We start from the raw sequence: 22,184 nt of genomic DNA, 5'->3' as shown, positions 1-22,184 counted from the left end.
CCTGGAGTGGAACATGTGGTGCATCTAACCTACATATCATAAGAAAAATTCAAAACACATATCAAACGTAGTATGACTAAATATATGCCCGACACGTAGCTACCAAGAAAAAACACAAAAAGACCCCTTATCCACTCCTAAAATAATATAATAGGAAGGTAGTATATCTTTGTAGAAGAAACTACCTGCTGGCAAGAGACAGTAATTGTTGGGGTCTATATTGATCATTTACTTCACAGATTACTGAGTAATAGTTTCTGAATAAGCCGTTTATATTCGTTCACATTTGGAGTCAAAACAGTTGAAGGATAGTAGTCACCATATCACTACCAGTTGGTGACACTAAATAGTTCATCCAGTTAAACTATATGTAATAATTCATTATATTATATTATATTATATTATATTATATTATATTATATTATATTATATTATATTATATTATGTTATATTTATATTTATATTTATATTTATATATTATATTTATATTCATACCTAAATTGATGTTCAAATGAATAGACAAAAATAGCAGATCAAAAACTCTCAATTGAATAGTCAAAAATAGCAGATCAAAAAAACTCAAATTACAATTCAATTGAATCGCCAAAAATAGCAGATAAAAAAAATCTTAGATTACGATTCAATTGAATAGAACACGAATCAATTCGTTATATGTAGACCAACGTAAAATCTCAGATTACGATACTGAGGTAGTAATTGATCAATTAAAAAATACCTTGTTTATTAGTGTTCAACCCGCAATCTCGATACATAACTTTACATCGGCGAAATAGATCAATTAACATAGGCGATCACCTTATTGATGAATTAACAATAGCAAATCCTTGTTTAGGCGAAACTTTGATTAGGCGAAAAAGAGAGAGTTTTGCCCTAATTTGGAGTTTTGGTTTGTCTGAATGAAAGGGTGTTGAAATGCAGAATTCTTACTCGCGTTTGTTTGGTGAAGGGCATTTAGGGAAAAGCGGGTATTGAAAATAGTTATAAGCTTATAATTAGATCTAATGGTGATGAGGTAAGGGTAATGGTTGTCTTTTTTTGGATTCAATGGTTTAGATTAAAAGTTGGTATTTTAATATATCTCAATTAGTCTTTTTTTTTAATGTATAGTATAGATAGATAGATATAGAATAGAAGTATAGATATGAAATATGAAGATACTAAAATGGGCTAGTAGCAAATCTTGGGCCCTATAAAAAGCTGAACCATGTGCTGTTGCACATGTTGCACACCCAGTTAGCCGGCCATGTAACTAATCTTAACCATAGGACTATTTGTAGATAAACTATATAAACGAATCGTTGGCTGATATTTGTATAACTTCGATAATTCCCTCACCAATAAACTAACCAAAAACACTAAAATGATCAAAATCATAAATATCAGAGAATTTTTTTTTATCAATATTTAAGATGCCTAATACATTGTTGCATGCTTCCAATTCCCATATATAAGTTTGGCAATAAAGCCTGAAATAGACCGTTTGAACTCTTTAATGATCTCTATCATATAGAACTCCAGAATACGGTCATCTGAAATGGAAATTTGATAACTTCAAGATTCGATAACCCTCAAAGCAATACCATGAGAAGACATTTCAAAATAAGAATTGAGGAAAAAAGATGAGGTATTTAGGTGTAAAGAATTAAGAAATCGGGTAGAATACTTTAGAGAGGTGAAACACTATTTGATGAAATCTATAAAAATGTTAGAATATTTTATCCAAAATATCTTATCAGGATAAGATAGAGTTCGAACAATTTCAGAATGCAGTGTTCGAACATATTTGTGTTCGGATAAAAGTTCGAACATGTACTAATGCAGTGTTCGTACATATACGTGTTCGAACTTAAATTCGAATATGTCCGAATGCGTGTTTGAACACTTAGTCGTCCAAACTAAAAAAAAAAATTAATATTATAAGGTTCAAACTCATAAAATACAATAAGAATTTATTTTCTTACATAACAATTAACACACATCATATTCATATTTGTAAGACATAACAACATCATACACAAATCAAAGAACACAACACATAACAAAGTAACTAAATTGTTAGGAAGAGAGGATCGCCTGGACGTTGGGAGATACAAATTTGAGAGAAAAACAACTCTATTACTCACAAGAATAGATTTACAGAGTATTACAAAACTCTTACAAAAAAAACTCTCAAACTCACACACACTATCTAGGTTGTGATTACACTTCTTTGAGTGATTTGGGATGATTTACAACTGAGGTTTGCACCTCTATTTATAGTAAAAATTCTATGGCGGTGGAATGGTGTGAACGGAGAAGGTTGGCGGCCGTCATCGTTATCAACTTTGCTTCTTCTACATGGTGTTCAAAGAAGGCTACTTTGAACATCTAGAAGGTGAGCTTCTAGATTGTAGGCTGAAAACTTTCAATTCTCCCCCTCCAGCCGAATCCACGAACATTCCAGTTATGTCTCTGCATAACTCCAACTTCTCTCGAGTCACCACCTTTGTTAACATATCCGCAGTATTCTCCTTTGTATGGATCTTCACTAGTCTCAACAGTTGTCGATCAATTACCTCGCGTATCCAATGATAGCGAATATCAATATGTTTTGTACGGGAATGGTACATGGAGTTCTTGCTCAAATCTAGAGCACTCTGAATGTCACAATATACCTTATACTCCTTTTGCTTTATTCCAAATTCTTAAAGATAACGCTTTAACCACAACATTTCTTTTCCAGCTTTTGCGGCAGCAATATACTCTGCTTCAGTTGTGGATAATGCAACACACTTCTGTAGTCTTGATTGCCATGAAATGGCTCCCCCTGCAAAAGTGTAAATGAATCCTGAAGTAGATTTCCTACTATCAGGATCTCCGACCATATCCGCATCTGTATAGCCTTCCAAGATTGGATCAGCTCCCCCGTAACAAAGACATAGATTCGTTGTACCCTTAAGATATCTGAGAATCCATTTTACCGCATTCCAATGCTCTTTTTTGGGGTTGGAGAGAAAATGACTCACCGTTCCCACTGCATGAGCAATATCGGGCCTTGTACACACCATCACATACATCAAACTTCCAACTGCTGAAGAATATGGTACTGAAGACATCTCCCCGATCTCTTCCTTGGATGAGGGATAAGAACTCTTGCTTAACTTGAAATAGTTGGCTAATGGAATGCTAACAGGTTTGGCATTATTCATATTGAAACATGAAAGCACTCGTTCAATATACTTCTCCTGAGATAGCCATAACCTTTTATTCTTCCTGTCTCGGGTTATCTGCATTCCTAAAATCTGTTGAGCCTGTCCTAAGTATTTCATGTCAAAAGACTTAGAGAGTTCTTTCTGCAGCTGGTCGATCTTCGTTGCGACTTTTCCTACGATCAAAATATCGTCTACATATAGTAGAAGAGCAATGAAATCTCCTTCAGAAAACTTCCGAATGTAGACACACTCATCTGCTGCAGTTTTCTTGTACCCTTGACTCACCATGCACGAGTCAAACTTCTTGTACCACTTCCTAGGTGCCTGCTTCAAACCATATAAACTTTTCTTCAGCTTGCATACGAGGTTATCTCCTGAAACCTCAAAACCTTCTGGCTGCTCCATGTAAATTTCTTCTTGTAAATCTCCATGAAGAAAAGTTGTCTTTACATCCATCTGTTCAAGCTCCAAGTTCATACTTGTGACTAATCCAAGTATGACTCTAATTGAATTCATCTTGACTACCGGTGAAAATATCTCATCAAAATCAATCCCTTTCTTCTGTTAGAATCCTTTGACTACAAGTCGTGCTTTGAATTTCACCACTTTTTCGCTACCATCCTTTTTCAGCTTGAACACCCATTTGTTTTTCAGTGCCTTCTTCCCGCGTGAAAGTTCTACAATCTCATAAGTTTGATTTTTCTGCAGAGAATCCATCTCATCCTGCATTGCGAGCAACTATTTTTCTTTATCCTTATGAGTTACTACTTCATGAAAACTCTCCGGTTCTCCATCTTCAGTAAGTAGAAGGTACTCGGATTCTGGATATCTACTCGATGGAATCCGACCTCGTTTAGATCTACGAACTTCTGGAATATTCTGAGGAGATCCACCATCATCTTAACCTTGTGATGGTTCTGGAACGTCTGGCAGATGGGGTTGTGGCTCCCCCTGCTCAGCACCGTCATTTTCCTCATTATCTTCTACTTCTGGCATTTCTTCCTGCACTGAAAATTCATTTCTCATGAATGATTCCGTTGTTGCCTCTGGCACCTGAGCAGCAACATTTGACTTCTGAGATATTGTGGGCTTTTCAATATCTTCTATTGCCTGGCTTTCATGAAACACCACGTCCCTACTTCTGATCACCTTTTTCTCCTTTGGATCCCATAATCTGTATCCAAATTCTTCATCTCCATAGCCTATGAATATGCATGGAGTGGTCCTTGCATCCATCTTCTGCCTGAGCTCCTTGGATACATGTGCGTATGCCAAACATCCAAATACTCTTAAGTGAGAGTATGATGGATCATTTCCAGACCAAAGTTTCTCCGGAACTTCAAAATTTAGTGGTACTGATGGAGATCGGTTGATCAAGTAACATGCGGCTCTGACTGCTTCTCCCCAGAATGGCTTTGGCAGCTTAGCCATACTGAGCATGCTCCGAACACGTTCCATGATTGTTCGATTCATTCATTCTGCTATACCATTGTGTTGAGGGGTACGTGGAACTGTCTTCTCATGTCAGATGCCATATGATCTGCAATAGGCATCGAACTGCCTGGAAGAGTATTCACCGCCGTTGTCGGATCGAAGACACTTTAACTTCTTTCCTATCTCACGTTCTACCATGACATGGAACTGTTTGAAGTAATCGAACACCTGGTCCTTCGTCTGCAAGAAATATACCCACACCTTTCGAGAAGTATCATCGATAAATGTCAGAAAGTATCGATTGCCGCCAATTGATTCAACCTCCAAGGGACCGCAAACATCAGAGTGTACCAGACTGAGTAACTCTGATCTTCTCGTTGAAGAGGAATTAAACGAGACTCTATGCTGCTTACCAAACAGGCAATGATTGCAAGGATCTAGTGCAGCGTCCTTGTCTACATTGATAAGCTTCTTCTTTATTAGGGTAGACAACCCTTTCTCACTCATGTGACCGAGTCTCTGGTGCCATAAATTTTGCGAAGCCTCCTTTTCTGCAACATTAAGGCTGTCTGTGCAGATCTTCACATGAGTTTTGTATAGTGTGCCACAAATGTATCCTCGAGCAACTATCATAGCACCTCTTGACAATTTCCATGTACCTCTACTGAAATGACTATCATAGCCCTGTTTGTCGAGAGCTACTCCGGAAAGTAAATTCAACCGATGATCTGGCACATGGCGGACATCCTTCAGAGTGATTGTGCTCCCGGAACTTGTCTTTATCTTGATATCACCAATTCCGACAATCTCAGCGGAACTGGAATTTCCCATCTTCACAGCTCCAAAGTCACCAGCTTTGTATGTTGTGAAGTATTCCTTATATGGAGTCACGTGGTAGGAAGATGCAGTATCTACCACCCATTCTGTTTCTTCTCGTGAGACGTGAAGGCATGTCTCATCATGGGTTGAACAATAAGCTACATCACCAGTGATAGTAACTAATGTTTCTCCACCCTTATTCTTCGGCTGTGAACTGCTTTGACCTTGTCCCCCTTTCAATCTATAGCAGTTCTTCTTCATATGTCCCTCTAATCCACAATGATGGCATTTATATGTTGGTTTTCTGCCATCAGCTGACCTGCCCCTGCTCTTGCTTCTGCCTCTACATTTATTTTTGCTACTCATTCGCTGTCTCCCCCGATTCTCTGTGACAAAGGCATGGGTCTGATCTGTGCCCATGTCCTTTCTCCTTGCCTCTTCACTGAATTGGGCATCCTTGACCATTGACATGGTAAGTTTGCCATTCGGGGCTGAGTTGCTCAGTGTTACTACCAGAGTTTTCCAGCTATCGGGAAGAGAACTAAGTAGCAATAGCGCATGAACTTCATCGCCAAGCGGCATCTCTACAGACGATAACTGGTTAACCAAGCTCTGGAACTCACTGGTATGCTCGGCAACTGAAGTTCCACTTTTGAGCTTCATGTTGACTAAACACCTCATCAGTAGGGCTTTATTCCGAGCAGTCTTGGCCTGGTACATGTCCTCCAACTTTTTTCAGAGGACATATGCGTCTGTCTCTTGTGCAACATGGTGGAAGACACTATGATCAATCCATTGACGGATCTGACCAATAGTTTTTCGGTTTAATTTCTTCCACTCTTTCTCTTTGGCAGAATCAGGGTTTATACACTTCAATTCAATAGGATCGAACAAATCTTTACAGCTGAGGAGATCTTCCATCCGAGGTTTCCACAGCGTGTAGTTTGTGGCTGTGAGCATAACCATAGCTCCAGAAGATGATGTTGACTCTTCTATGGACATTATCACCGTACAAATAATTTTTCAACACAAACGGGGTTGAATTGTAGAAAACAGAGATCACCGTTACGTCCGGAACGGTTGAAAATGGTGGAATAGACATTTCGCGACTTAAATTCCACTTAAGGGGCAAAATTATAATTTTTATAAACTTCAGGGACCAAAAATGAAATTCTGAAAATTTCAGGGACCAAATTGTAAAATTTCAGAATTGCTACAGTACTGCTACAGGAACTTGCTGCAGTACTGCTACAGGAACTTGCTACAGGACTGCTACAGTGATCGTCTTCTCTGCGAAAATTCCGTCACCGGTCGTCTTCTCCGGCTAGATTCCGGCGAGTTGACCAAACTTTGACCGCGTTTTCTGGGCTCGTTATAACTCCGTTTAAGTAGCCGTTTTTTGCGTTGGACTCGGTTCGACGAGACGAATCCAATGGTACGCTCAAAATTGAATTTTGAGAAAACTTCAGAAAACCCAAAACTCGACCAACGTCTCTAACCAAGCTCTTGATACCACTTGTTAGGAAGAGAGGATCGCCTGGACGTTGGGAGATACAAATTTGAGAGAAAAACAACTCTATTACTCACAAGAATAGATTTACAGAGTATTACAAAACTCTTACAAAAAAAAAAACTCTCAAACTCACACACACTATCTAGGTTGTGATTACACTTCTCTGAGTGATTTGGGATGATTTACAACTGAGGTTTGCACCTCTATTTATAGTAAAAATTTTGGTGGCGGTGGAATGGTGTGAACGAGGAAGGTGTCGGCCGTCATCGTTATCAACTTTGCTTCTTCTACATGGTGTTCAAAGAAGGCTACTTTGAACATCTAGAAGGTGAGCTTCTAGATTGTAGGCTGGAAACTTTCAATTCTCCCCCTCCAGCCGAATCCACGAACATAAATATATCCCCTTTTTTATGAATTGTGTGTAAGATATGACAAAAAATGTCATTTTGTCATCTATATGCAATTTGTTGGCAAATCACTATCGATTATCAATCAGATCACAACTCTTGATTCTCCTTGCGATTCTTGATGATCATTAGTAGCTATTTCACATATAGCTTAAAAGACGTAAAATTCCTCTTAAAAAATACAAACAAAAATTCATATATAAAGCCATAATAAGGATATGCACATAAAAGTTAACACTATAAAACATGAACAATTCGTGAAAGTTAATACGATACAAAATAATCACAAATACGTAACTTTACGAAGTTAATTCCTTTAAACTCTTTTGATAACCCAGTAACACATATCGCTCCCCTCCTATTTCCACCTCCTTATCCCTACAAACAAAATGAAACGAAATAAGACCGCTTTCAAGCTGTACAATTATGTAAAAAAGAGAGAGAGTCGAACCTTAGTGTCTAATCAAGAGTAATTTGTTCGTCTCCAACAGGATCATTCACCTCTTGTAGATCACTGTTAGATTCGTATATCATTCAAGAAAACGATAAATAAGTCATATTATGATTATGATCATAAAAATAAGAAAAGAGAAAAACAAAGATTGTTAGTTAGTGCTTGCCTGTTACCGACCAATGATAGAGGACTATTTATGATCGATTCACTTTAGATTTTGTCTTCCGAATGTTGCTGTAAGCGATCATCATGTACCAGCTGCTCAAAGTATTAATCTTATCTAGTTATACCATGAAATAATACCCAAATTAAATCAAACGATTTATAAACAAGTAAGCGCGATCAAGAAGTAACATGATCACCTTTGTAACTACGCTTATCATAACCCCACTTACAAGGCCCATTGAGATTGCAGTAAAATTATTTCCTTCAACATCCAGTGCAACCAAAAATGCGCTACTAAAGCTCCGAACCACACTATATATCTATGTATATGTTTTTTTTAGACAGGCAGATATTTACATAATAAAATATAAAATAAGACTACCCGACATAAACTTACAAATTCAGGACACCCTTTTTGTCCGTTAATTTTTTCGCTATAAAAAATGTGCCTGGAATGACACACAGATAGAAGAAAAGCTGCACACATAACACGGGCTCTACATCTTGAAACGTTTTAAGCTGTAGAAATAAGATCAAAATTTTCACGTACACATTAACATTTGTTCAAACCTAAATACTCATAAAATCATAAATGAAAAATCACCCTATAGTTGTTTTTTTAAAAGCAAAATCACCTATAGTTGTTAGGCTCTACTCTCACAAATTCTATATTAAATCTTGACTCTTGAGTCTAAAATTGTAAGAAAATCAGGCGAACTTTTAGGGTAATACTATACAAGTCAGAAGTTATAATTACAAATTAAAATATGTAATTTCGAGTCAGCAAGTCAAAATACTCAGACCTACCAAGTATCACATATATATACATTACAACAAAGGAGCCCTTTCCAGACGACATTTTGCGACGACAAGTCGTCAGGAAAGTGTTTTGCGATGACAATTTGCGACAACACGTCTTTAGAAACTAAAATAGTCAAATGTTGATTACTTTGACCTTTTTGGTCAAAGTTATTATTCGCGACGACTCTTTTGTTGCGAATAATAACTTTGACCAAAAGGTCAAATTAGTCAACATTTGACTTTTTTAGTTTCTAAAGACGCGTTGTCGCAAATGGTCGTCTCAAAAGAGTCACTTGATCTTTGACTGTGTCAGTCAAAGTGGGTCCCACTGTCGTCGGGATAGACGCAAATAGGCGTCGAGAAAACCTTTTCGCGGCGAGGCTTTAGGAACGACATATAAGCGACGACAGGTCGTCGCCAAAAGGCTTTCCAGACGACTTATCGTCGCAAAATGTCGTCTGGAAAGGGCTCTTTTGTTGTAGTGTTATGATATTTACGTAGTGGTATCATTTCTCTAACGCAGTAACGCTTACGTTGTTAATGGAGTTTGTACATTCAGATCCATCCTCTGTTATTTGCAGGTAACTGGCCCTGGGTTTATTTACATAAAAGATTCATTAATGGTTTTGTATTCATTTTCATATTTCATAGTCATAATATAATATTCATGTATTCATAAATTCATTATTCATTAATTTATTAATAGCGCTTTAATTTACTACTGTACTTTTTATTAATATAGTGTTTTCAAATACGTAAAAATGGGAAAATATATAATTACGTATATAATAATAACGTACGAGATGAATGTAATACCTTATATATTACGAGTACTTACCATTTACATGTTATAGGATTTGAAAACAATTCGAATATGTATTCGTGTTTTGTTATAAATACTAGACGATCGAAGCCCCGTTGTTTCACCCTAACAATCGCTGATCAAGTTTCGGTCTGATAATTTAAGGTAACTTTTGTTTTATTAATAGTTTACGTACGTACTAGGTTCTTGAAAGACATACATTGGTAATTTTTTATTGTTTCTTCGAGTTATTGTTATTAATATAGAATGGCGGTTTCATAATGAACATAATCATTCAAGTGAAAATGGGCTTGCAGTTACTACAATTCACATTTTTTTTTTTTTCATTTTATGCAGTTTATATAAAAATAATGAACGGCAAATCTTCCGGTATATGGCAATTTGACGAAGATACGGTTGAAGGTGTAATGTACGGACCGAATGTTAGTGTCGTAGCAACCAGGGACGAAACGGGAATCTGGCTTTGGCTGCCTTTAATGGGAGGCGAAAACGCTGCAGAGGTTAAAGATGGAGATGGCGGTAGTACATCTATTAATAATGGGCCGATAATACCCGTTAAGGTTGAAGTTAATGATTCAGTTGACGGCGCTAGAGCTAGTGATTTAACTCGATTTGGGGTTAATGAGGGCGTACCTTTAGTTGGAACGGGTGATGTCCAAACCATTAATGTTGAGCAGATTCGAATGAATCAAAGAGCTATGAACCACAATTTAGTCAACGTGCAAATGAATAATTCTCGGAAGATACAACCGAATCCAACCCAGTTAAGGCAACAACGCCCTGCAATGCCAGACTCGGGGCATTTTGGTGTTGGGACGAAGAAATAGGGAGACATACTTATAACTTATGTAATTCAATCTATTAAGTTCTATATTAAATCTCTAGAGTGATGATGTTATAAATAAATATTTTCTAAGTATAAAAATAATTCAAAATAAAAAAGAAAAATTTTAAAACATCTTTGATTATGTCATTATTTTATATTAATTTAATTAAAAAAATAATACGAATTTTTTATAAAAGGAAATACTAATTTCTCCTAAATAAAAGTTAAATATAAATATATACATGAAACATTAACTCTAATGAAACACACGTAAATTTGTATACTAATTTTATAAATTTGTGAGTTTTTTCTTCTCACATCGCCACTAATTGTAAATTTGTGAGTTTAATTATATATGTTTCCTATATAGATTTATTAGTCGGAATCCGTGATTCTAGAGGTCATAAAATTAAATGACTTTAGTATTTACATTTACTTAATACCTAAAACATGTAACTATATTGTTTCGTTTAAACAAACTCGTGGTTCTACGAGTCATTTAACTAGTATATACTAAATTCATATTCATATTTTCATGAACTACGAATAAACAGTTCCCTTTTTATACAAATTCAAAATCTGATTGTGAATTTTTATAAAATTTACAGCTTAGCAATTTTTATAAAAGTACTGACTGTGAATTTTTATAAAATATGTACAACATAACACAGCTTAGCAATTTCGTCTCACGCTCAATGTCATCATCATAAGAATAACAAAAAACATGGTTGCAGCTTTGTAGTAAACAAGTAATGTAAATGCAGTAAGTAATGGGACATGAAAACAAATATATAGCCAAAAATCATAAATGTTTTTTCAAATAACTACTCCATAAAACACTAAAATCGGAAAATATTTCTTATGAACAAAGCATATAAAATTGTTGTCACAAACGCCTAAAATAGGATAATATTTTTTCAAACATGTTGGTCTCTTTGTTCGTCAAACAATTCTCGTTGTCTAGCAATACAAGGGTCTCCACATAGCTATCAAGTTCATATTTAACACACGAATTAGAAGAACTCACAGATGTGCGGGATGCCTCTGAGAAATGATTATAAGCTTTATGAACCTCAAACCACTCATCATTAATGGAAACTCTAGTTCTTCCTTTAAAATCGGAACAAATAATCTTGATTCGTTTAGACCAAGATGCAACATTATTATTGTCTAATTTCCTTAACCACATCGAGCTCTCTTCACCATCATTCAAAATCACTGCCAAATAACGGGTATAGACTGACAGGTGGATAGCACCCTGAGTGGTACTTGGCAAAGGAATCACGCCAAAAACACGCTTACTTAAATTAAATGTAAGTATGTAAGAATCATTCGTGTTAGGCGAATTGTTCTTCACCACCCAGTGCATCGCTCCATTGACAAAATTTCCTGCTGACCGGACCTGAAAAGGCAGATAAGCTTCCGGGAGATCAATCTCACTCCAAGCGTTTGTCTTCGTAGAGTAAAGATATAGGGTCTGCAAGGTGATTCCATAAGTACATAAACAGACAACGTTGTAATCATCTGCAATTGAGTCGTACCCAAACCCAAATACCACTGAATATTGTCGATAAGGATCATAAGGAACATTTGGAACATTTAGTTTGCGCTTAATCGAAGGCTTCCACAAGGTAATTGAAGTGATATTATAAAGACATATGATTCCATAATAATAAATGAAGGAATTGTAACTACTAGAGAACTTGAGTGAGTCTAATTCCAAGATTGGTCCTTCTGGTTTTGATCTTTGAAACATTTCATAAGCACCTTTTTGTATATCAAGTAAATGTTTGACATTAACAGTCCGCCTAGCTCGTGCATCTGAATGAATAGCTTGCTTACGGATGAAGTTGGAGCTATCGATACGAGAACACCATGATTTTGAAACACATCTAAATTGGAGGATAGATTTGGGTGGCAGTCTTACAATGATATCATCAATCAAGTCTTCACATAGTTCAGTTTTAACCATTAATTTCTGCAATTATCAAAATTGTAAACATAGTTGTTATATGCATATGAAGAAACAAAAAAGAACGAAATTTTCATCTTTAGATTACGGCGGATGACAAGTATTTTACTCATATGTACACGGCTTAATAAAGGTTATCATGTGACTGTTTACCTGACATATGAGTGTAATTTTGGAAGCAAGTAACTTATTATCCTTTTATTACTCTCACACATCTTAAATTTAATATCCTACTAATAATCTATTTTTTTTTTCTTTCTGAAAGAACATGGGAAAAAAAAATAGAGTAATCACTTCTTAAAAAGGATGAAGGTTTCAAGAAAAATTACAAACATCAACTACACGCACGTCAAAGGAGTCTGGGTGAAATCTCTAATACAGTGAAACCTCTATAAATTAATAATGCTGGGACCGAGATGTTTTATTAATTTAGCGAGATATTATTATATCGATAAATTAATAAATTATCAATTTACAAAATTAGCTTATATTTGTGAGCAAGTCTCAAATTAGTGTATCGGCATTCGAAATTATCATGTCCGTTTACTTTACCTATTTGAATAAAACATAAACAAGGACCTTCAAAATTCTCATGCATGTACATTCACACATTAATAAACTTGTCAAGTTCAATGTATATTGAGATTTCAAAAAAAAATTAGGTAATTATTAATTTATAGTTTCGCTGGAACCAATATATTTACATTGGATTTCAAAAAAATTATTATCTTATTATTTTATCGATTGAGGTTGAAATTTGTACTGGTCCCAAGTTGGGACCGGACAAATTATTTATTTTATCAAGGTTATTAATTTATCGAGTATTAAATTACAGAGGTTTTACTGTACTCCGTATAAATTTAAAGAATATAACAACATTTATAAGTAGTGGCCTACAAGAACACCTTGAGAGCTTGAACAATGATGGATACATATATATTGTTTGTTTGGTCAATGATATATCACCCACTACATTTGATGCATACCACATATCATAGATTCATGGACAAACATGTTTTTCTTAGAAACAAAAATACTCGCACTCCTACCACATATCACGAAAATATATAAACGGAGTATTTGTATCTCAAGACTTAAACCCTAGTTGAGTATAGGTTAACTCTACACGGAGAACTTTTAACCAATTAAAACTAATGCTTTTTATTATCTTTTGTTTTCTCTCTCTTCAATTTATTTCTCTCCGTACGTCGACTGCATCTTCTTCTTTTTAGATCTAGGATTTGGTTTTGCTAAGCTACAACCTGCTTCATCCTTCATCCATCATCGCCATTTTGTAAGTCCTTCCGTTCGATCTCCTCTCCGACCACCGGCACCTCGCTGGTTGTTCGGTTTTTCATGCTTTTTGTCCGAATAATCTTCAACCGCCGTTCTCCTTTTTTTGGCTCTGTCATCCACCGTCGTTAGTCTGGTTTTTGGGGTTGTAGGCGGCGAGTTTCCTTGTGAAACTCTACTTTCTCCTTGGTCGGATTTCCGTCAGGTTCGGGTTAGGGTTATGATGGTTGATCGGTGGTTGTTGTGTCTTGTGTTGAAACCTATTGAACTTGGCGGTTTGACCTTCTCCAGCGGCCATTGGGTGGTTGGCGGTTGCTGGGTACTTTGATAGGTTGCTAGCGACTGTAAACTGCCTATGGCGGCTTATGGAGGTGGATATCGGTGGTTTGAGGCGGCTAGCGCTATTGACGGTTGTCTGGTGGTCTACTGCGGCTGCCGGCGGCTGATGATGGTACTGGTCGTATGCTGGTGGCTGTTGGTTTATGCCAGCGGCTACCGCGACTCCTCGCTCCTAATTCGTCGACTGCCGGGTTTTACGGGTTTGTAAATGTTTTCCGAAAATTTGGTGAAGATGGTCGGGTTTCTGTTTGGTTTGATTCTACGTTGTGCGCTGGTTGGATGCTGCTTGACTGTTTTGTTCATACTTATCCCGTAGTCGAGTCTATTCGGGTGGGCTCGATGTTGTTGCCGACTTGTGTTGACTTTGTTGACCTCGGAAAATTGATGTTTACTAGGGTGTTTCTCTCGTGGTCCTTTTTTCCGCTCGAACGGAGATTTGATCTTATTCGACGCGCTTGTATTTCTCTGGTTCTGGAGTTTATACGGGGTTTTTCGGGTACGAGTGGTTACTTTGGTTTGCAGGCCTCGGGTTAGGTGCTGCTGGAGTGCCCGACGTTCATTTTAGTTGTGAAGCTTCTGAGTAGTGGCGATTGTGGGGTTAGATACGAGATCGGTTTTACGTATGTTTCAGATTTAGATTAGGTGGTTTGTACGAATGTATTGTCTTTTACAATTTCAATGTGCTCGCTCTCTTCCAATGATATCGTTCAATGTTTGTAAAACGATCAGAGCGAGACCTTTCAATTATTGTCGTTCATGTGTACCGCCGAATCTTTATGATCTTTTATATGTATATTTATATTTTCGCCGAAAAAAGTAATATCTTTATATTGACACCTAACGACATGCCAGACCCTATTGCATCTTTTATTTCTTAAAAGTGACGGTACATATGATGGCACCGTTGGGACAAGTCTGTAGACGTTGTTTGAAGGATCTTAGGTCGCTTGTGATCGTATCTAGAGGCGGAAATCACTAGACACAACTAAAATCGAGATATGGGTCGTATTGGATTCGTTTGAGTCAAACCTAGAGAGAAACCTAGATTAGAACGACTCTTTAACGTGTTATTTCGATGGTAAAGGTGTTAGGGATCGAGAGAAACCGTAACCAGTCGATTAGGGTAGATGGGGAATGTAACCTAGAAATGTAGGTCACAACCCGTATATATACTGCAACCCAGACACAGTCGGTCGACTGAGTCACTCATTCGGTCGACTGAGTCACACAGTCGGTCTAGTGTGTGGACACACTCGGTCATCTATGTATGCATTTTAACATATTGATTGTTTAATTAAATAAGCACACACAATCACAAATATAATCAATAGTCATACGAATACTTTATTACATGACCGAATGTATTAAAATGATAAGTAAACTATGGCTGGGAATTCATGCACCAACAAACTCCCCCTAAGACCTAGCCGTAGAAAAAAAAATTCAGCCATCAATCCGTATAAGGATCTGTCACCCAGTTCTTCCGATAACAGAGTTTCACGACCCTGCAATACTGTTCAGTCTGCACACAATTTTCTGGGCGATAGAGCATCTTGTTGTAGTATAGGGTAAACATATCTTCTTCACAGCAGTTTCTCAACCAGATTGGATCTAGAACCCTGATACTATCATTTTCATCTCCTCCATCCTTATCTAACACCATAACCGCTTCCTCCGAGCGTTCATCGTAATACCACCAACAAAAACGAGGGCTGAAGTGTTGCGGCATTTTCCTCAAAGGAACCTTTCACATATACTTCACAGGTTGATATTTGACTATCTTTCTCCTTATGCCCGTTTTCTTATTCGTCCTGTAAGAAATCTTTAGAAATTGGGGTCGAAAGTCTTTGAAATTAGGAGACCGAAATGATCTTCTTATCAAACAAACCAAAAGATCAGGAATACCAACATAATCCTGATATAACATCTTAAGCCTAGCGACCTGCATAAATTCAAAATATGGTAACGAAGTGAACTCGTGTGGATATCTGATGTAATCCACTCCGTGTTCTTTCTTTATCGCGTAGATATCAAACTCTTTTATGTAAGCCCAGGCTATGATCTTTCCTTTAGCCCGCAAACTCTCGCAGTGCTCAATGAACTTCAAAAATTGAGTCTCCTCCTCAGGTTTTATCACATACTTTCGAATCTGCATTGAGATCTTCCATTCCTCTTCCAACACTTCTATCTTTTCTTTATTAATTTTCACTGGCAAAAACCCTTCCGGTAACACATCCTCTTGCTCTTTCTGTTCTTTCTCCTTGCACTTTCTATTCAAAAGTTCATCGTTCATTTGAAAATAATCAGCAAAAGTTGGAAGATCCTCATCTACGCTCATCATCAATAATAACCTCTGTTATCACTTTCATCAACAGCATCAGAATCACTTAAATCATTATCAAACTTATGGGCCCCTGAAGTCGAGGCTTCTGTCGAGGCTTTTGATTTGGTGTTAGCAGATTCCTTAGCTTCTCGCTCTAGACGCTCCATCAATTCCTGTTCAGTCTCGATTAGATCCGGAGGGATTTCCCTTTCTTCTAAATCATCATAAATAGTAGTATGATTATGGCAATCTTGCATAGCTAAAAACTCGAAAATAGTTATTACTTGAAGTGGAGTTACGTACAGTGGGTTATCCTCTGTGTAACCTATTGCAACCTCAAGAACTATGTCCTCCTCATTATCCAAAGTACCAAAAGGATTCGGTTCATCTTCAAGTTCTTCAATTTTAACCTTCTTCTCCCATTCATTCAGATGCTCAGTCAAATATTAAGTCTCTGTCTGTAAAGATACAATCTCACCAGCCTGACTCTCCACAGTCTTTTCAAGCTCATCTATTCGCAGCTGCTGTCTATCAACTAGCTCTCTCATCGCAGACATCTATGTTTCTCGCTTCTGCTTATCCTCCTCAGCAGCCTTTTGAAACTTAGCAAAATCAGCTGACAACTGAATAAGTCGTCGATTAACCATTCCAGTCAAATCACCAGTAATAACTGCAGGCCGCTGCGAGGTTTGAACTTGTTGAGTAGTTTGTGTTTGTTATTGTTAAGTGGGTGGAAGTTGAGTAAAACCACCAGCATCCGCAGTAGGTTGAGTAGTTGGAGTGACTTTCGGTTGCGACTTAGTAGTCGAAGATGAACTTCCATCTCTAACCATAAACCTCAAATGCTTCTGCCTCTACTTAGTACTAACATTTTGAGCTTCAGCTAACTTCCTCTTAACTAGCTCAGTCTGAGAATCATCTAGAGCTGTAACATCATCTTCATCACGCAAACGAGGTTCAGCATGTCTAGGCGGTGGCTGATTAACCTCCTCCTCTCCAGCAATAGTAATATTAGTTTCGTCACCAGATGTGCCATTTTTGTGACGACAGCTCAAACCCTCTGGATACACATAATCTTCCTTGGCCAGATGACCAATCAACCTCTTCTCAGGAATTACAGTTGAACCGATTCTGTTTTGCATAAACCAATTAAAGGACCGATCATTCAGATGATTCAAAGTAAGCACATCCTGTGGAATCTTCACCAAACCCTGAACCTGCTTCTCCGACATTATTTGCAGGAACCTCGAAAACACAAGATGGACCTTCTTCTTCATATTTAGAACCATGCCATCAAAAACAACTTGAGAAAAATTAAAGTCTGCATTCAACACCAAAGCAACAAACATCGAGCTATACTTCTCCGTCATCTCATCAAAACCACCCTGCATCGGGCTCAAGCATCTTAAAAGCACATACGTGAAGTATCTGTATTGTCTACTGAACTTAGTACGCTTCACTGCTTTAGTAATGTCACCTGCGTAACCACAAAGCTTCAAACATCTTCTCACTTTCAATGCCGGCAGTGACGTTGGCATTGTATCATCATTAGGAAAGCCAATGTCTTCTCTGATAGTCTGTGCAGAGATTCAAACTACAGTACCATTAACTGAGCTGATGATCACTTTCTTATTATCCTCGATAACCACCACAGCTGTCTCCCAGAACTCTCTTTGATGAAAGTAGTATGGTGTACCCTCTATTGTTATAGCTTTGAAGATTCGAGAGCGCTTTAGAAACTTGATAATCAGACCAAAATTTCCTCTATTAGCCTTCGTTCCAGTCTCATCAACACAGGCTAGAACATTAGTGTCTCCACGTCCAATCAGACCAGGTAAGTCAGATGATAACAGAATCTCAGGTTCATTTGGAACAGTTTCCTTCGATGAATGTTGGTGTTCTTGAGACATCCTGTATAAATGTAAAACACTCAAAACAACGCAACTAATAAGAATTTACCATCATGTATCATGGGGTATCAAGTTAATAAGCAAATATCGATCAGTGAATAAGCAAACGTGATAAACACATTAACTGATTAACACACAGTTACATAGTTCAGAGGTCACCGTTTATTACAAACCATAGTTTCAAGGCTAACAGGCTAGCATTTTCTGATTACACATAAAGCTGAAAATACATTAAACAAGAACAAATACATAAGAGCTAACACAAAATTACTCATCCCACAATGGGATCCTCTGGCACTAGCTTCTTGACATACCGAACTATTCCGAGTTTCTCAAACATGTTATGCAATAGAGCAGCATACGGAAACGATTCTTCCAATTCAAGAAAATCTTCCATCACATTAATAAGGAAATGACCCATGTTTACATTAATACCCTCAAGTAAACAGTACAGTAGCAAGGCTTTAGTACCGCTCAACACATTATTTCCTTCTTTCCTAAAGGTCACATTACGTTTGATTAGTCTCAAGTGTAACTCATGATCATGCAACACATCGTCATCAATTATCTCAACCCTAACAGCACTAGCTACTCGTCCTGGCTTGCATATCCTTGCAATTATGTCAGACAGACTAAACTTGTTGGAAATCTTTCTTAGGTCTCTACTAGGATACAGAATCTTAACACCAGTGTGAGGAACATTCAATAAGTTTGAAAATATTTCATTATTTGAAATTCTAAGATATCATCGTATATTTAATTATAAATATCCTCGATATTTCTGAAGATATTTTCATAACTATTCTCATCTTAAATCATTTATCTCCTCGCGTTATCTGTATTACATCATAAAGGAAACTGTTTAGTTTCAATATTCTGTAAACCTTCGAGTTTAAATTATGAATGTTTTTGAAGTAGTGTTGGGAATTGAAGCATGAGTTAGTATAATATAATGACACTTGATCAACGTAATTATATTACAGTAAGTCATGCTAAGTTTCTAATGGAACGTGATGATTCACAGACCATAACGTCATCATGTGCCAAGTTACACGACTCTTACATTCTACCTAATCTCCAAACATATCGAGAACATATCTTCCTGATAGTTCTATTTTTTCTTTTGAATTCCGATAATTTAACCAATCAAGATCGTACTATTACAATTTCTCTCTCAGAACATTAGTTATGTTCATTCCAAACTTCATACCTACGAATTCTGGACCATTACTTGCTTTACTTAAAGGCAAGAAGAGAAAACAAAAGCATGGAGCTCCGAAATATAAGGGAAAATATAAAGCCCGATAACAACACAGAAATTACAAACCGTGTATACCAATACGTATAGCAACATAAAGACACGGGAGAATTAAAAATATTATAGCCCTAAGGTAATAGTAGAATAAAATAAATTCCTTCGGTGACAGATGAAAAAGAAGAATGAAGGATACGATAGCCAGGAAAATATTAAGAATCAGAACTGGATTAAGCATTTTCACAATCTTTGGAAGTATAGATTGAGGAAGAAAGTATAGAAGTGGTGAAGATAACGAAACGGAAGAGGTTAATTTATATTGGAAATATCAGACATAGTAATCGAGGTAGATTACGAATTTATCAAAGAGAATCATAATTTCCTTAATTTCCGGAGAATCAAATCATATAAAGATTACGAAGATTTTCTTTAAATTCCTTGAATTTCAAAAATTAATCGTGACTACGTCAAAAGTTAAGGCGAACATTTAATTTCCTCATTTCACTCTTTTGTGATAACTTCACTCGTACTCTTCGAGTAATCGAATTATTTTATCCATATTACTCTTCGCTGATAAAACTCTATTTATCAACTCATATTCATCATGAAAACATTTTTATTGTTAGCCATGATGACCACAATCAAATTTCGGGACGAAATTTCTTTTAACGGGTAGGTACTATCATGACCCGAAAATTTTTGACTTATTTTTAACTTAAATCTATAAATGATTTCATAATTCAGACGATAAGCAAAGTCTGTTATCCTGAATCTAAATTTTTTTTAACTATTTATATGGATTCAATTATCCTTCGAATGTTTCCGACGATTCACGAATAACTATTTGTAAATAGATACATTATCAATCTATATATATATATATATATATATATATATATATATATATATATATATATATATATATATATATATATATATATATATATATATCAACTACCCTATATTTGTATATATACATGTAAATTATTACATTATTAGCATTATTATTTTTATAGTTATTAATACCATTATTAATATTAATATTATTATAATTAGTAGTAAAATTTTGTCTTTAGTTGTTATTATGATTATTAATATTATTATCATAATTATTATTACCATTATCATTAAAAATTAATATAGTTATTATTATTAATTTAAAAATGATACCATTTATTATTATTATCATAAATAATAATTTATCATTATCATAATCATTATTTATTATTATTATTTCTATTATTATTATCATTATTATTACTTTTATTATTATTAATAATATTATCAAATTATTATTATTAATATATTTATTAATTATTAATATCAATTAAAAAATAAATTAAAAAGTCAAATAAAGAGTACTAATAATTATCTGCTTTTTATTTTTTATTTTTTTTCTTCCTCCTTAATTAGAATTATGTCGATCCATTATCTGCTATAAAAACAAATCGATCATATGGTGTTTGATATAAACCAGTGGATCTCCCAATATCATTAACAATCACACAATACCATTTAATTGTAATTAATCGAAGAATTAATCAGAGAAGTCAGAAGAAAAAGTTCCAGTCCTCTGTTCGCGAAGTGATTAAAGCCATAGCTTATTTTAGAATCAATTAGCAAAATCTAGAAATGCAGAAGTGTTAGAAATCCTTTACTCAAACTACCTGCAAAGTTTCAACTTCCAATTACTTTTATTGAATTCGAATTTTGAAGTCAAAGATTAAATTTAAAAAGTCAAACGGATTGTTCATCGTAAAATTCGAGTTCGTTTTGATGTTTCAAGATCAATTAATGATTTAGAAAGTTTCTAGGAAGGATTTAAAACCTATTTAATGAAGTAAATTTTATCTAAAACGATCTTAAAACCAAAAATCAGATTTGAAGTTGTTTTGTTCTTCGCGTCCTGTTACAGCACGATTAAAATTTTTGTTGTTGTTCTTTTCTGTCAAATCATGATAACACCCACATCCTAATTGTTTCTAATTCAATTACACATCCTAAGTCCAAATTTAAATGGCTGTAAATGATTATTGGAATTTTTTTTTGATCGATCAGTTTAAAAAGAAGAAATAGAAAAAACAGATAGACGGGTTATATATTTTTAAGTTGGTTATAATTACAGAAAAATGGGGTAGAGCAGATGGTTTGAGGTGTTTACGGGTGAGCGGGAGGTCGCGGGTTCGAGCCCGGTTCGTGGCAATATTTTTTTAGAGAAGCTTTTTAAAGGTAGTTTTCATTACCAAAATTATTATTATTATTATTATTATTATTATTATTATTATTATTATTATTATTATTATTATTATTATTATTATTATTATTATTATTATTATTATTATTATTATTATAATTATTATTATTATTATTTATCACATATTATTATTATTATGAATATAGTAAGTATAATTATTATTAATATTGTTATTACTAATATTATTATTATTACTAAGTATTATCATTTAGTATTATTATTATTATTATTATTATTATTATTATTATTATTATTATTATTATTATTATTATTAATATAAATATAAATATTATTATTAACATTATCATTATTATTATGAGTATCATTATTAATGAACTATTATTAAAATTATTATCATTAATAATGAAATGGTTATTTTTATAG

At 35.3% G+C, this 22,184-nt stretch overlaps 1 protein-coding gene across 1 annotated transcript; it reads right to left on the bottom strand.

Moving 5' to 3' along the window:
- Positions 1 to 11,340: 11,340 nt before the first annotated feature.
- On the bottom strand, positions 11,341 to 12,426 carry LOC139874467 (putative F-box protein At3g16210). The gene has a single exon (XM_071861897.1). The coding sequence runs from the start codon at positions 12,424 to 12,426 to the stop codon at positions 11,341 to 11,343; it is 1,086 nt and encodes a 361-aa protein (XP_071717998.1).
- Between the last annotated feature and the right edge of the window lie 9,758 nt (positions 12,427 to 22,184).

Source organism: Rutidosis leptorrhynchoides, chromosome 11, assembly GCF_046630445.1.
Source record: "Rutidosis leptorrhynchoides isolate AG116_Rl617_1_P2 chromosome 11, CSIRO_AGI_Rlap_v1, whole genome shotgun sequence".
Classification (NCBI taxonomy): domain Eukaryota; kingdom Viridiplantae; phylum Streptophyta; class Magnoliopsida; order Asterales; family Asteraceae; genus Rutidosis; species Rutidosis leptorrhynchoides.
This window is presented reverse-complemented; position numbering and strand designations above follow the sequence as displayed.